General features: G+C 44.1%; 2 protein-coding genes across 6 annotated transcripts in view; one reads left to right on the plus strand and one right to left on the minus strand.

Moving 5' to 3' along the window:
- Nucleotides 1-15,696, minus strand: part of mrpl11 (mitochondrial ribosomal protein L11) — a 50,481-nt gene that overhangs the window by 16,395 nt on the left and 18,390 nt on the right. For all 4 annotated transcript variants that reach the window (XM_086158000.1, XM_086158002.1, XM_086158001.1 and 1 more), the window contains one exon: nucleotides 14,684-14,862. In XM_086158000.1, coding sequence (XP_086014126.1) covers nucleotides 14,684-14,806 — 123 coding nt within the window. In that variant the 5' untranslated portion in view covers nucleotides 14,807-14,862. The remainder of the gene's footprint in view (nucleotides 1-14,683; nucleotides 14,863-15,696) is intronic.
- tmem265 (transmembrane protein 265) lies at nucleotides 240-5,790 on the plus strand. Of its 2 annotated transcripts, none has more exons than XM_086158607.1 (2): nucleotides 240-366; nucleotides 3,307-5,790. In XM_086158607.1, exon 2 carries the CDS (start codon nucleotides 3,309-3,311, stop codon nucleotides 4,356-4,358), a length of 1,050 nt encoding a protein of 349 aa, XP_086014733.1. In that variant the 5' UTR covers nucleotides 240-366; nucleotides 3,307-3,308; the 3' UTR covers nucleotides 4,359-5,790. The 2 variants fall into 2 exon arrangements, with proteins under 2 accessions (XP_086014733.1, XP_086014732.1); XM_086158606.1 differs by lacking the exon at nucleotides 240-366 and adding an exon at nucleotides 479-600.

Here is a 15,696-nt window from a genome sequence, read left to right on the forward strand (position 1 = left end):
TCTCGTAGTCTTCATCGACCCTTCTCCGTGGCGACGCGCCCTCCCGGTCGGATCTCTGAAGCGTTGCGCATCGCCGCTCCTCGCCCTCTACTTCTCACCGACTTCCCGGTTCGCCCGCCGGCTGAGCGGCGGCGGCGGCGGCGGCGCACGGATCTCTGCCCCATCGCCGCGTCGAGAGATAAACCAGACACCGCGGATCCCCACCCCCCGCCCCTCCACCCCCCATTCCCTACCCGCCAACCCCCTCCGATGCTGCGGGAGGGGACGGATCCGGATCGAGCCCCCCGCGTCGCCCATCCTGCGTGCCCGCCGAAGCGCGGAGGCATCTGCCATGCCAGATCTGCAAGGAGGAGGAGATCTTGATAAGTATGAGCTGCGTGCGTGTGTGCGTGTGTGTGTTTGTGTGTGTGTGTGTTTTAATCCTCCCCTCCAAACAAACTCGGGTGTGTTTTTTTTTCGGTGTGACGGTCGGTGATGACTTTTCGCTCCCGAACAGTCGCCCTCACGGAGAATAACACTTTATCCGCGGCTGTGAAAGAGAGACTTCACGCGTCACCCGACGAGCGAAGGCGACCGGGAGCGGAGACGCCGATGCTTCGGGTAACTGACAGCCTCACTTTGTGCGATCGGCATTGCCCGGGACGAAACCCCCCCCCAGCGGTTAATAGCACAGTTATAAAACAGGTGTTGCAGAGACGCGTCGATGCGACCGTTGGTTTTCTTTGATAAATAGATAAATAAATGAGTAGCGATCGTTGGATTTTTTTCCTGGATGTGACACGCCGGCGCACGGCGACCGCGTCTGAGGCGAAACCAAATGCGATCGATTCGAGAGAGAGAAGCTCTGAAAAGCGTCACTCGGACTACCTGAGGGGGAAAAAAATCAACAGATGTTTTTTTTTTCCGGTCCTGTGGCTTCATGGCTGGGGATGGAGGACCTGTGAGAGAGGATTATCCCCTTCGCTGTTAATGAATTAGTTTGGACAAACTGGCAGGGATGCTCCTCTTGGAGCTTCTGCTGCCAACTGTACAATAACTTGTTATTTTTTTTCTTTTATGGAGGAAAGAGCTTTGGTAGGGAACCCGGTGCGCTTCGACTTGCAGACAAATCCATCTTTGTTCAACAAGGGGTTTTGTCCGCCTGGAAATCATCCAAACACCTCTTGTTATCTTTGCGATTTTGTGTGTGTGTGTGTGTGTGTGTGTGAAGCGCTTTATTTAATGACTATTTGGATGTGATGAACATGGCTCCTCCTCTGTGTGTACTGGCTTCACATATGATGAGCCCAAAGGCAAGCAGTGGAAAGGGAAGGGGGGCCGGGGTGGGTTCCAGTGCACCAGAACACACGCTTAGTGATGTGTGTAAAATCATAACACACTATTACGTGCCATTATTCATCTTTACAGTCAAATAGGGAGCCTAACCTTGCCACTTGCCAGACAGGGGGATGATGAATCTTACCATTATTGAGAAGAAGAGTGGACACATGGGCTGTCATCCCAGTCCCTCACTAGGGGGAGAATAAATTACACCATGTCAACCGCGCATCAAAATACAAACATGGGCTGACAGCGAGATTTTCCAGGTAAATGTAAACGGCGCAGGTAGAATAATTTAGGAGATGCGACCTGGAGAGGGAGAAAAGCTGGGGGGGGGGGGAGAAAAAAAAACAGCTGCAAAAGAGGCTATCAACTTCTACACCCTTCCCGCCTCTGCTGAATATCAGGTTTGGCACCTCGGGAAGAAAAACCACATTTAAATTCCAATATCCTCTAGATCTGCAGCTTTGTGGAATTCATTCAACTTTGGGAGAATGATAATCAAGTTGCAGAGAGTGGTGAGACAAAAGGCTTCATAGACAATCAGATATTACTGGCGTGATCCACGCCTGTCCTCCCACCATGCCTTCGAGCGGATTAATCACTCCAGATCCTCGCCTCATCTCTTTGATTCATCGGTTTCAGAACAAACCCTATGTGTGATATTTCAGCACTCCCTCTGATGAATACATTTGGATTCATCCAGGCCAAGCTCACGGAATCCGTGTCTTCATTTAAGTGGGTGGAAGTCACTTTCCATCGGCGTTTGAGCCTTTTCCATTCCACCACATTCACCCCCTCCCCTTGAGCTTATTTATGAACTATTACCATCTTGCAGTATCACTTTATTAAGCATGTAGAAAGCCAAAAGGCCTATCAATCTTTTAGTTGGATTCGTCTCCCTCTCTCCCTCTCTCGATCTATCTATCCCAAACCCCTTTTTTCACTCCGAGTTCCTGAGCGATTCAGACAGCGCTGAGGAGATGGCAGGGCTCCTTGTTGTCGTGCGGTGAGGGAAGCAATGCGTCTTCCATCGGCAAGATATCAATACAGATTTTTCCCTTGCAGACATTAGTCAGATGCTGCAATCACACTGACAGTCTCTCACTCGATCACGCTCAACTGTTGCCTTTATGACACACAAGAGCTGGTAATGATTTTATATTACAATGTCATTGATCCATTTGAAGGGTTTACACCCCCGGGGAGCAGCGAACAGATAACGGACGGCCCGTTGCCCGTGTTATGCCGCGCGGTGAGGAGTTGTCGGTTCGATCACAGCATAAAGTCAATGATGATTTCTCAAGCCGAGATCGATAGTGAGGTTTACGCTGTCCCCGGCTGAGGAATGAGCCGCAACGAAAATACAGTCAAATTAGCATTGCTCACATGCACTCGCTGCGATATACAGTGAGTACACAAAGACTGGAGTCAAACACCTCTCAAAATGAAAAGCAACTTATCAATATTCATCTGAAAATGATCGAGGCATTTGTGAAGATTAACGACGGCAGCGCGGCGTGAGGATAACCAGGGCACACAACAGAAGCGAAGGCAGGACACATAGCTGTGCCAGAGCGTAATTAATTAGTAATGACTAAGGTGAGTGCAAAAAGGAATGGAAACAACAATAGAACAACAGAAAGAGTCGGAGCAGAGCTCTTGGGAATATCTCAGATAAGAAACAATGTTATTGCATGTATGGGAAAGCTAACAGATTAAAAGAGCTTCAGAGGGGGGAAAAAAAAAAAAACAACATAATTTTAAAAGCTTCTCAGGTTGAGCAACCATGGAAGATATAACTGGCTGAAGATGTAGGCGGTTACTGTCTCCAAGGCAGCCAGTGTCCTCAACAACAACAAGCAAAGTGAAAAATTACATTCAATTAGTTTTAAGTAATCAGTTTAAAAATGTGTTTGATTATGTGTCACCTAGATTGGAGATTTTTGAATGACATTTCCCTTTCCATGTGTGTATGTCTTCCAGGCATGGTGCCCACGCCCCAGGTGTGCGTATCAACCCTGGTCACTGTGAGCACGATGGCAGTGTTGGACCTCTATCTTCTGGAACAGAGCATGCTGGGGGCTCGGGGTATTCCAGGACCTACTTTGTGGCAATGTGCAGCGGTGTTGCTAGGTGATGCAGGCTTCCTGCTCGCTTTGCGTTTCGTTTCAGCGGGGGTGGTTTCAGAGGCCCGGTCACCGCGTCGTGGTTTCGCAAACGCCCTCTGGTTCCTGTTTCTGTCCCTGCTCCAGCTCAAACTCTTCTTTGTCTGCCATAACTACCGGCAGGAGCGCCGGCCGCCCGACCCGCTGGCCAGGAAGACCCTGACGCTCCTGCTCTCCATCTGCCTGCCCTCCTTGTTTCTGATTCTCACCGGAGCGGACCACATGACCCCGCAACGTAGGAAGCAGGAGGTGCGTGGACGTCTTCTCTGGGTGGTCGTGGACCTGCTGGATGTGCTCGACCTGCAGGCGGGGCTGTGGGAAGCTCAAGGTGGGGCCGCAGGGACTGAGCAGCGGCTGCCCATGTGGGCGGAGGGACTGGTCTTCTTTTACTGTTACGCCCTACTGCTGCTGCTGCCCTGTGTGGCCCTCACAGAGCTGGGGGCCACTGGCCTTCCAGGACAGAGGGGGCCCCGTAAGGAGGCCCTGTACCCTTGGCTCAGCCTGGTCACCATCAACATCTTCACTTTAGCACTCAGAGGCACGGGCATGCTGTGGTACCGGGACCCTCGGGTCTCCACGGTGTTCCTCGGAAAGAATCTACTGGCTCTGGCTGTTAAGCTGAGCTCAGCCTGGGAGAAACACAAGCAGGAGCGCAGCTCCACAGCAGCAGAGACCGTGGCAGGAGCTGAACCCTCAAACTCCACACTGCCGAGCCAGAGTCCAGAGCAGGGAGAGGGCCAGGATCAAGGGAAAACCCCTCCCAGCCATTATCAAACACTATCTCACTCCCAAACCCACACGCTCTCCCATGTCAGTCTGGAGCCCACCGAGACTCCCCTGGGACCCTCTTTTATCTCCCATGAACTCTAGAGAGTTTCATCCAAGTGCAAACGTTTGAATGCAGACTCAAAACACGGACGAGGCAAGGCAGCATTGCAGCCGAGCAGATAACCATGGATGGTATAATGCAGTGCTGTGAAAAAAAGACATTTGGTAAGCTTGGGTTTTGTGGTGCCATAAGTAGCACCAAGACGTTGCTGTGATTTGTGGGTGTTTATTTTAGAATTGTGAACACACACACACACACACACACACACACACACACACACACACACGGAGTGGAATGAATATTTCCGAGGTGTACTGTTCAATGGCACAATTGCAGACGTCGGTCAGTTCTGTCCTGCAACAATCATCTAGGTCTTGGTGTTTGACAGTTTTCTTTCATTGGTTAATTTTAGTTACTCGATAAAATGGGACTCAAATGACATTTAATCACTCCTTGTTGCTGTGATTTCTATTAATATTGGGTAAAAGTGGCAAAGTTCTACAATTAAACAGACATTTTTTTTTTTATGTTGTTCAGTAGGAAAATGTTTGTCAGGAAGTAAGCAGAGTTCTTGGAACTGGGAGAATTAGGTGTCTGAAACTAAATATTATGGGTAAATGTATGGTTAGTCGATTTTCCAGTATTTCACTGGAAATAAGTGACATTTAGGGAAGTGTTGCAGTTTATAGGTCACCTTTCCCCCCCAACGTGAATGTTTCATTTAAGTTAAGGTGCAGGACAAGATAAGAAGGAGACTTTAGAGGAAAACCGATGTTGGTAGTCACTCAGCAGCCGTGGCTCGTGTGTTATATACAGTCAGCTGTCTGTCCCAGTGTTACCCATTGGCTCTTCCAGTGATTAAACACCAGACTCGGGCTCTGCTTGAGGGGGCCGTTGGTTTAAGATCCACCCCGGTACATAAAATCCATCATCTTTACGGTTAGGTGGTTACAGTCGAAATTTAGCGGCAGTGAAAGCCACAAAGATCATTATCATTTAAGCTATAGTTTTTACTTTATACACCATTATGTGTGAAAGATAAAACATGGGAGGTGTGAAATATGGTGTACATCTTTAAAGGGGATAATGGACAAAAAAAAATATGCATACATTCTTTCATAATATTTTCACCATCATACTGTGTGTTATAGTGTTCTTGGGATGCACAATGCAAAACTCTTTGTTTGGCAGTAAATGTTTAAATGCATTGCTAGGAGGCAAAGATATCATCACATTATACACCCAAAGTAAATTGTTTTGGGAATGTTGTGCAATTTTACACAAGATATGATTTGATAAATCCAAAACACTGTCTGAGTTTATTTAATGTAGATGGAAAATTCAGACTAGTGAGCAGGTCTGCTCTCTTGGTATGTCTGCGGTTAGTACAGAGCAGGTTAGTTGGACTTGAAGGTTGAGCTCAGTTCATGTCATTTGTTGGGAGGAAAATAAAGATCAAGACTGATAGCAAAATACGGAGGGTGACCTCTCTGTCTGCTACTTTATAGGATTCTTTAGGAGAAAAAGTTATAGATGTAGGGGACCAGTGATTTATTTTTTTACTTTAGCGCTACAGAATCATAATTCACAGCCATCTACCAATAAAATCCACACACTCTGCTTCAGTGCGTCAGAGCAGAGTTGAGCCTGCACAAAGGTGGGGTTTTCATTCAAGCAATAGCAACACTGGCGAAAATCATGCATTAGTTGTCAGGCACAAGATGTTCTTCAAAGAAATCACTCATTGTGGTGTTTAAACTGTGTAAAATATGGCAACCACTTGGGCGGAGAGAGTGCTCAAACTATTGAAGACAGAGATTTGTAAAAGACCAGCTAACTATTTGATATCAAGTATTTAAAATTGGGGCTTGTTTTGCACATCTACAGCTCCATATCTTTATCTTGGGATGCGATCAGACTAAGTTTGCGCAAGTGACAGTTAAAGAAATGAATTACTGATCTTATACTGGCCCTTTAAGCAACCCATCATCGTCTATCTGGAACAAGCCGTTCCAGCGTCTCTGTGCTTCATTCGTGAGCAGAGCTTTTTATCACAAAGATACATATAAAATACTTGAAGCCAAAAAGCCAAAAGTGTCATACCGGGAGAATGACTATTGTATATCACAACATAGCTCCCAGTGACAGATCTGATTTTTTTTTTTTAAAGCAGACTAAATGAAACATCTGAAATGATGATTCACTGTTTGTGATCTAAAGAGAGCTGACAGGAATAACGGGAAATGTGGGGGTTTCACCGAGCGAGCTTACGTCTAAAAGAGCATAACCTCCCTTATCCAAAATTGCACTTCTGATCATTTGGCTCCAGACACTTGATTTGGATATTTCAAGCTTTGGCCATGTTTAGTACCAACGTGCAACATTATGCAGCATATGCAAGTGAGCATAAAGAAAAGCAAAATGCCCCTTTAGGGCTGCATACTTTTGAAAAAGAAAAAAGAAATTGTACTTATTCTGACTCCTTTTTTTTTTTTTTTTACTTCAGAAGGAATGATAATTTTTACATCATCATGCAATTATTACAGTGTTTTTTATGGTGATCTGTACAAAACAGATGTTTTTTTAAAGACTGTAAAATTGGATTTATAAGCAGAATGCATTATACAATTAAAAATTATATTCTAACACATTTTCCCTTCAACAAATTGCATGTTCCTTATGTTTTTTTTCCCTAAGAAATTGTGCAGTCCCTGTCCCCAGTGATGAAATCCTACAAAATGTGCATAACTCATTATTCCCAGGAACTCGTTTTTGTATAAACGAAACGATTCAGCAGCGAGGCTTAAAGAAGAGCACCAAGCATTCTGCACCATCTTAATTCCCACTTTAAGACAAAATACAGGCCTATTTAATCACACTGTTTGCAAAGACAGGAAATCGAAGAGAGTAATCCCTTTACAGTTATAAAAACACATTGCAAATTAATGTTTGTTGTCTTCTATCGTTTGTACTTGTCTTTGGGTCTGTCAGTCCTATGAAAAGATGGCCAGCTGCTTATAAAGCCTAAATATCACTCCACTGCTCCCACACTTTAGATAAATGATAAATTCGTTGTCGGTGTTGCATCTGTGCCATGGTACTATGGATCAGAGCAGAGGGTGTGGAGGATGCACAGTCAAGTGCCTTGTTTCCCCACGAAGCACCCGCCATGTGGGACCTGGACATCCGCCATGCGTGTGCTGTGAAGTTGCTCCACAGCTGTTGTCACCTACACCCCCAGGACAGAATGCAACCTAATAAAGTGTTTCATACATGCATACTGCGATGACAGTTCACTGGAGATTATTTTGGATGGGTATTGGCGGTCTGTCACCCACGCGGGAGGAGTCTCTGCAAATTATTCAAAGGGCCAGGAGGCCTCAGGGACCAATAACTGCCTCAGTCTTTAAAATCCTCTACAATATTAAAGCAAATCAGTAACCATCCAGCGAGTCTCGGAATATTGCATGTTTGCATGTGCTGCTGATTCTGGATTAATCAAGTGAATGAAGTGCCATACAGATTCAAAGCAGAATATTGTGCTTCATTGCTTTACATGCTGACAGGAGGCCGTCATTAATCATAATTATGCCCCACATCCTCTTGCAGAAATCTTTGACTGTGCTTTTGTGTTGTCTGCCTGGAGGAGAAATTTGTGTTGATGCAATGGCGTGTGCGTGCGTGTGTGTGTGTGTGTGTGTGTGTGTGTGTGTGTGTGTGTGTGTGAGGGAGAGAGAGAAATTTAGGGAAGCTCTGAATGCCCTCTTCAGCCTCTCCTCTGAGCTGGAATGGTCATGTTAATTTATAATTAGGCTATTTGTCAAAATGAAAGTGTTTTTCTCACAACTTTATCTCTATCCTGTTTACAAGATATATTAAAAGTATAAAATATACACTGTCAGCCACAAAAGGAAATTCATTTAAAGTCTCTTAGGGGATTTTTTTCTCTTGTTCGTCGAGTCTTTCAGAGAGGAAAAAACAACCAAGAAGGATAACAAGGGTAGTAGACAGCAATCAAACTCTCGCCGACCCACTTCTATTCATCCACTCCTTCCTCACTCTACATTTCAATCACAGGCATTCTGATTGCACTCCCTGTTGGGCAACGTCTTACATTTCTATTATACTAAAAGCAACAGCATCGGCGGCAGGCACAGAAAATGACTACCTTCTAAAATTTGTTTCACCTGTTAAGCTCTAGATACACCAGTGAGCATTTTCCTGGAATGCCCGCAGACTTTCATTACCTGTTCCTGAAGAAAATTACATGAGCCAGTACCCTATAGTCTGTCTTCTCCTGCCACTCTTTCCTGCATACTCTATTCTTACTCTTCATTCGCTTGTGTTAATTTCATGATGGCCCGTAATTGCTCTCCTGTACCAAAGCTGTCACTTTTTCATTTGTGCCGCCTGCTCCTTCTTTATATTTTTCTTATTTGTAGAAACTTAGCCAACGGTAGACAGGAAACCTATCTTTCTACATTTCTCCCGTCAGGAGTACTAAGTCGGATTTGAAAAAAGGCGCAGGTAAGGCTGGATAAGATGGGGCGATTGCACAAAGCGGAGCCTTAGACAAATGCAATTTACTGGTTGTGGCACACAAAGTGAGCTTGATGAAGTATGGGTGCCAGGAGGGGAAAAGGAACAAGAGCAATGACATCCCAAACGGTCCAAAATGGAATAACCTTTCAACAAACATATGGCCCTGTTCTGAATGGTTGAACACTCGGGTTGCGACACATCTCACCTCCTTATCCCCGACACAGTGACACCGACAGTGTGCCTTGGAGCTCCCGCCCACCTCGTCGGCAGAGAGAGCCACATTCAACGGACAGATGTCTAAATCATTCATCATAGCACATACACTCAGCACAGCCGCTTGCAGAGAGAACTTCAAAGTATCTCTGATGAATGAGAAAGAAATGATGCAAAAGACCCTAACGCTATCAAAATACACACCGTAATTTCACCGACAACTAGATACTCGTGGACTCAGATGCTTGGCTTCGTGATGATCTTCAGGTTGCTGATGCCAAAATAAAGAGCACGACATGAACATATTTCCCTTGTTTGAGTAGTGAATTTGAATATATTGAAAATGTATAGTTTCAAGTACAGAAAGGTCGGCCTCAAACTGCCTCAAACTTTTTCTGTTATCGGCTTTTCTTTGATTTGGTGATTAGCAAAAACAAACAAGTCCTTTTGAAGCAACCTGATGTTTTAGGTGGAATTTTAACAAAGTTTCTGTATCTATGGGTGAATATTCTGCCAAATTTTGTGCTTGCTGCTCCTGCAGGTTTTCCCAGTTGGCTTAGATTTATTTTCATAGACAAGAACTGGTGGCGCAGTGGTGAGCACTTTGGATTCCTACTAGGACCTTTTTGTGTGGAGTTTGCATGTTGTTCCCGTCTGAGCAGGATTTCACTAAATTCTCCAGATTTCCTCCAACAATCCAAAAACATGCAGTAGGTTAACAGAAGATGACAAATTGTCCAAATACGTGAATGAAAAAGTGGATGGTTGCATGTCTTGGTATACTTGGTATATTGCATGGTAAGCAATATAAAGAGTGAACAAAAGAAATAAGAATTGTTTAGCACTAAATACAGCTGGCAGATTAAGAACATTGACTTTCTCTGACAATATGGGCTTGGTAATTTATAGCAATTTTCTCCGCTATCATAGATATCGATAGATAAGATAAACTTTTTTGATCCCCATAGGGGAAATTCTTTTGCCACAGCAAAAGACTGAATATTTAATTGAAAAATGCACTTACAAAGACAGATAAATACTGATGTTACTCTGCATCTCTTTGAAAAAAAGAATAAATGGTACTTTGTTTACCCGAAGGTTTGCTAGTGGGATTTTTATTTTTTTGGTTTTGTTTTGTTTTGCTCTCGAACTTAGTTTCACAGATTGGGAAACAAAATTATGAGTAAGAAAAAAAACTGCTCTCAAACTCTTGCAAACAGAGTAATGAAAAGTGAGTTTGTTTTCATTCTTTGTAATTGAACATACATTGAAAGAGTACTGAGCCGTGAGCTTTAAATTGTCTATCGAACTGACTCGATGTGGCTGTACCATTAAACCGCTCCTCAAGACAGATAAGAAATATAGCAAATGGACATAAAAAGAAAAAGGAGACAATATGATAAAATAGTTGTTAAGAGCATAAACATGGAACAAAAACTGATTTTTTAAAAGTATATTTCATGATGAGCAAGTGCGAAAAATAGAAACCAAAGTATATCAAAAATGATTTAAATTCAGTTGCATATCCATAATTCAACAGGCTTCTGGTTGAAGCAGAATATGGGCACAGGAGACAGTGAAAACCACAAACAGGCAGCAGGGACCACATATAACCAGCCTTAACAACAAATTTTCCCTTTAAGTCGCTTTTTGTTCGAGAGGCTTTAAAACGACCCAGTTCAAAACAATGGCAAGTGGAAACCATGATTTTGGGAAGGAAAGGGGGCACTCAAACCATGTGAAAACACTGGTGCTGCTATTTCTGACAGCCGCCATGATGGGGGAGACCAATAATTGTTGCAAAATGTATTGTTTGTAGTTTCTTCATGTGCTAACGGCAGGCAGTCTAAAGGGGAACTCCGCCAATTTTTGACATCAAACGCACTGGTATTCAGGCAGCTGAAATCAGGTAATTTGCATTTGGTGATAAGTTTAGCCTGAAGACAAGGAGCCTGACTGTCAGTCTAAACTCTTATTCAAGTGATATAGGGGTAGAGGATGAAAGAAAGCTTTTCCTCTGTGGCATTCATTTAAATCCTGAGCAGTGTTATTAATATTGCTTTAGAAAATCATGTGCATGAACAAATGCTCCAATGATATGTGTGAATGTGACGCAAAATACTTGTACAGAATATTTTTCACAAAAGTTCTGGTAACAAACTGAAATAATAAATGATAATAATAAAAAAATAATAATAAAATCAATTATACTGCTAACTCTTGAAGTACTGCTTGGCAGCAATTAAAATCACGGCTGAGGGGATCCAGAAAAAAAGGACGAGTGATATTTGAATTGCAGAAATTAGCCACTCGCTGTTTGCCCTTCAAAAATGAAATCACTTTCGAAACCTCAATCTTGAGTTTGTGAGATTATTGAGGAGTGAATTATATTAACTGATTTTTGCACTCTTTGAAGCCATAGTTCATACAGCCCATCGACTCCTGGGAGAAATATCTGGTTCTTAAGCTGTTCAACAGCAGGTCGATAATGTTGTCAGTCTGCTCTTTGAGAGCTGAACAAATTGGTTGTACGGGAGGCCTTTGTTGAATTTTTTTTTTGTCCTCTGAAATTAGCCGCCTGCTGAGTCTCAGAGGACGGGTGAAGCGAGCGAAACAAAACTGCAAAGTAGTGGGCAGCGCGGCAAGACATCAAGTTTGAAGCTCCACCGAGGAACAGGGAGAGGTTACGTGGTATTTCGAACACAGGCAGCAGCATTTTTCTTATGATTATGAATGATTTGTTAGCATCGCCGAGGGAAGTGTCTTCTTGGCCCGATTGTACACCTCGCCGTGCAACCTGGACAGATCGTAAATGAATGACCTGGCGTCATTGGGTGCTTCGGGTCTTATCTTCAGACACCGTCTTCCAGGCGACCTGGCCGGGGATGATCGGGCCCCAACCTGTGTCCGGGCAGCTAACTGCACCACTCATCACCCCTCTTGATCCAGAGCCACATAGAGTGGAGCTTTTTCAGCAGCTTCCAAGATGTTCTTGGTGGCTTGCCCACAGACTCCTAATCTGGTTGAATATCACAACGTAGAAACAATTTTACTACACACTAGAACTTGCAAATAGTCGGGCAACTCATTTGAAAAGTACTCTGCAAAGATTCAATGACAAACTTTACAGGGGCGCATAAACCGCACTTTACCAGGCTTGCGACCAGAAACATGAACCGACCCACGACAATTTCTGTTTCTTGCAATTCTGCATTTCCCCTTAACACAGTGAGTCCGTGAGCTCAATTTCCATAAAACCTTTGGCAGGCAGATGAGATGTAAAGATGCTGAGGTTGAACTTGATTAGTATTGTTTTAATAATTCTGTTTTGTCATTTATTAAGTCAGTTATCAGCCTTGGTTTCTTAGAAGCAGAAATAAAATCACTGAAAAAAATGAATTACCTCTGAGATTCTCAGTATTCTATGACTGAAGTCATTGGCTTTCAAGGAGGGTAAAGAGGAATGTCATCTTCATAGCCATGTCTATACACCGATGCAAACAATTGAATTTGGAGACAGGCTGGAGCTTGATCCGCATTGCCGTTTGTAAGTCGGACCCATTTGCGGTGAGTTGGACTCCGCCAGGGCTGCCCTTTGTCACCGCTTCTGTTCATGACTTTTATGGACAGAATATCTAGGTGCAGCCAGAGCATTGAGGAGATCTGGTTTGGTGGCCGCAAGATCGAGTTTCTGCTTTTTGCAGATGATGTGATTCTGTCGGCTTCATCAGGCCATGATCTCCAGCTCTCACCGTCTCACCAAATCTGAGACCATGGTGCTCAACCGGAAACGTGTGGCATGCCCACTCACGGTCGGAGAAGAGGTCCTGACCCAAGTGGAAGGTTCAAGTATCTTTTGCGTTTGCTCATGAGTGAGGGACGGACGGAGCGGGAGATTGACAGGCGGCTTGGTGCGGCATCTGCAGTGATGCGGACTCTGTACCGGTCTGTCATGGTGAAGTGGGAGCTGAGCCAGAAGGCGAAGCTCTCAATTTACCGGTCGATCTATGTTCCCACCCTCACCTATGGTCAGGAGCTGTGGGTAGTGACCGAAAGAGCGAGACTGCGGATACAAGCGGCTGAAATGAGTTTCCTCCGCAGGGTGGCCAGACTCTCCCTGAGATATAGGGTGAGGCGCTCGATCAACTGGGGCGAGCTCGGAGTAGAGCTGCTGCTCCTCCGCATAGAGAGGAGCCATATGAGGTGGCTCGGGCATCTGGTCAGGATGCCTCCAGGACGCCGGCCGGGGGAGGTATTCCAGACATGTCCATCTGGGAGGAGACCACATGGAAGACCCAGGACAACCCGACTCCGAATAAGCGGGGAAAGATGGATGGATGAATGGATGGACAGGCCAAGTCAAAACCAGGTTGATGTACTTTTTTTGGTAGTACAGTATAGTATAGTAGTATAGTAATAGGATATCCGGTGGCACAAAATCTGCTTTATGATATGTAGAATGCCAGTATTCGACAATTTAGAGTTCAGAGTTGCTGATGACCAGATTTTTAGACCAGGTTTTTAGACAAAAACATTTTCTTATTATGATGCCTGTGACTCTGCCAAATGCATCCCTTCAACTGGATCGTAAATTATGGCACCAATAATGTAGAAGATCGCATCAGTCACGCCAATACTGCTTTCTGACAACACTTGCAGCATTTTTTTATGTTGTTGTTTTAAGCCATTTTCTTCCAGTTATGTTCACTTTACAGAGATACTTTAACTGTGCGAATTGATCTGGATCTGTAACAGCATCCACGGCTGTTGAAGGGTATCCATAAAAGAGGTTAACAAGATCATTTGTATGTACAGAGCAAGCCATGAGGTTGCTTTCATTCAATTTTGCAAAGGACAATTAAACTTTAATAGCTGAATGACTATTAACTGCCGACAGGTGTAAACTATATTTTTTATAGGATCTCCAGCAACTTCCTTGTCAGTTTAAAGGCAAAATGTGGACGAGTGCATTTAAAAAGATTTTTTTTTTCAACCACATTGTACTTCGAGATAACATTCATTGATCCATGCCTTAGGATTACAAAATCTCCTATTTCAGTTAGCGCGCTAGCATATACATGGAGCCATTTTTCTCAGCACAACTGGAGTCCATCAATGGATGAAAAAGACACCATGTGCATCACTGAGCTCCAGCAAAGAAGACCGACTCAACACTGTCACTCCACAACAATGGAAGCAGGAGCGAGTTCATATGAATTGATGACACAACCTTCATAGTTTCAATCCTGTTTCTTCAATTGGTGTGTAACCGTTCAGGCTTATGCATGTAGGCAAGTGTTGTTTACGTCTCTGGCTTGAATGTTGTGAGAAAATAACGGCAGGTTGACACCCATCAGCGTGATGGATATGTGCAACTGGAATGAGAATGGTAGAATGATTTGGGTTAAGGGAGGAGATGGATGTGGAGGTGGAGGTTGGGACCAAGAGTTAAGAAGCAGTGTCTGTGTGATTGACAAAGTGGAAAAAAAAAAAAGCAAATATCAGGTTTCTTCACAGCTAAGGGCTTTAGCCATAGGCTCTGGGGCTAAATTCAAGCTTCACGCTCAAAATTAGATAAATACTCCTCATTTGGAATCGAAAGTAATTTTACCTGTCCTAGGATGGGGCCCAGTGGCGGTCCAGGAGCTGCTTGGCCTGATCGTACTATGGCTCGGATGACATTGGTTGTGTCCAATTTTTTCACCGCCTTGGCTGCTTTGGAGATCTTTGACATGTTGGTCTGTCTGGAGAGTCTTAAATTTGCCTTGAGGTCAACCAAGAATCCATGCACTGAAACAGCAGAGCAAAAATAAACAAATCAGCCTTCCAAGCACAAACAACTGCAGTAAATCATTTACGCGGCGGGCTCATTAAAACATCATACACTCAAGTCAATACTGATACCCACAGGCAAAACCTGTGCTTTTTTCATTCTGCAGGGGGGCAAGTAATTAAAAAAATCTTTCCCTTCGATCGGCTCAGCGAGAACCACTTTCCAGGAGGCGTTTGAGGTGTGGATCAGCAGTGGAGTGAGATACTCTACATGATAAGGAGCGGGAGAACTGGCAGGATTTAAACATGTCTTTGAAAATCACTGGGTGTGTGCCAAAATGCCTTCCCTCTTGTTTCAGACGTTTCACTACTAAAGTTCCTGTGGTGCAGCAGATATTCCTCTGCATCAGCAGCAGTCAAGAGTCAAGGGCAGTGGAAGGATAAGAAACAACACTTATACTTGGAGGAGGGACGGAAGTGTCATCCTCATATATGAATGCAGAGAGGGGTCAGGTTTTTCATTGCACCTTAAAATGCATTTGACAAATTAGCAGTCAATCAGTGGAGTGGGGAGAATGGCCTGAACTCATAGCTTCTCTCTGGGGAGGCAGAACACATAAAAGCAGGCCTATAATCCTCTGCTGGAATAAAAGTGATACAGACAAAGCTTTAAAAAAAAAAAAAAAAAGAAGAGGAAAAAAAAAAAGATCAATGAGTAGAGCCAAGGGACAAATAGAAGTTTTAAGGTTGAGCCTTGTGATTTGGGGAATCCTGCATTCAATGAAAAATAAATACGAGAGGTTAGAGAGGCGTTCCAGCAATGATTCACCGTGGGCAACAGAGGGTATCCAA

Source organism: Fistularia commersonii, chromosome 13, assembly GCF_037954325.1.
Source record: "Fistularia commersonii isolate RoL2024-O1a breed Wild chromosome 13, RoL_Fcom_v1.0, whole genome shotgun sequence".
Lineage (NCBI taxonomy): Eukaryota > Metazoa > Chordata > Actinopteri > Syngnathiformes > Fistulariidae > Fistularia > Fistularia commersonii.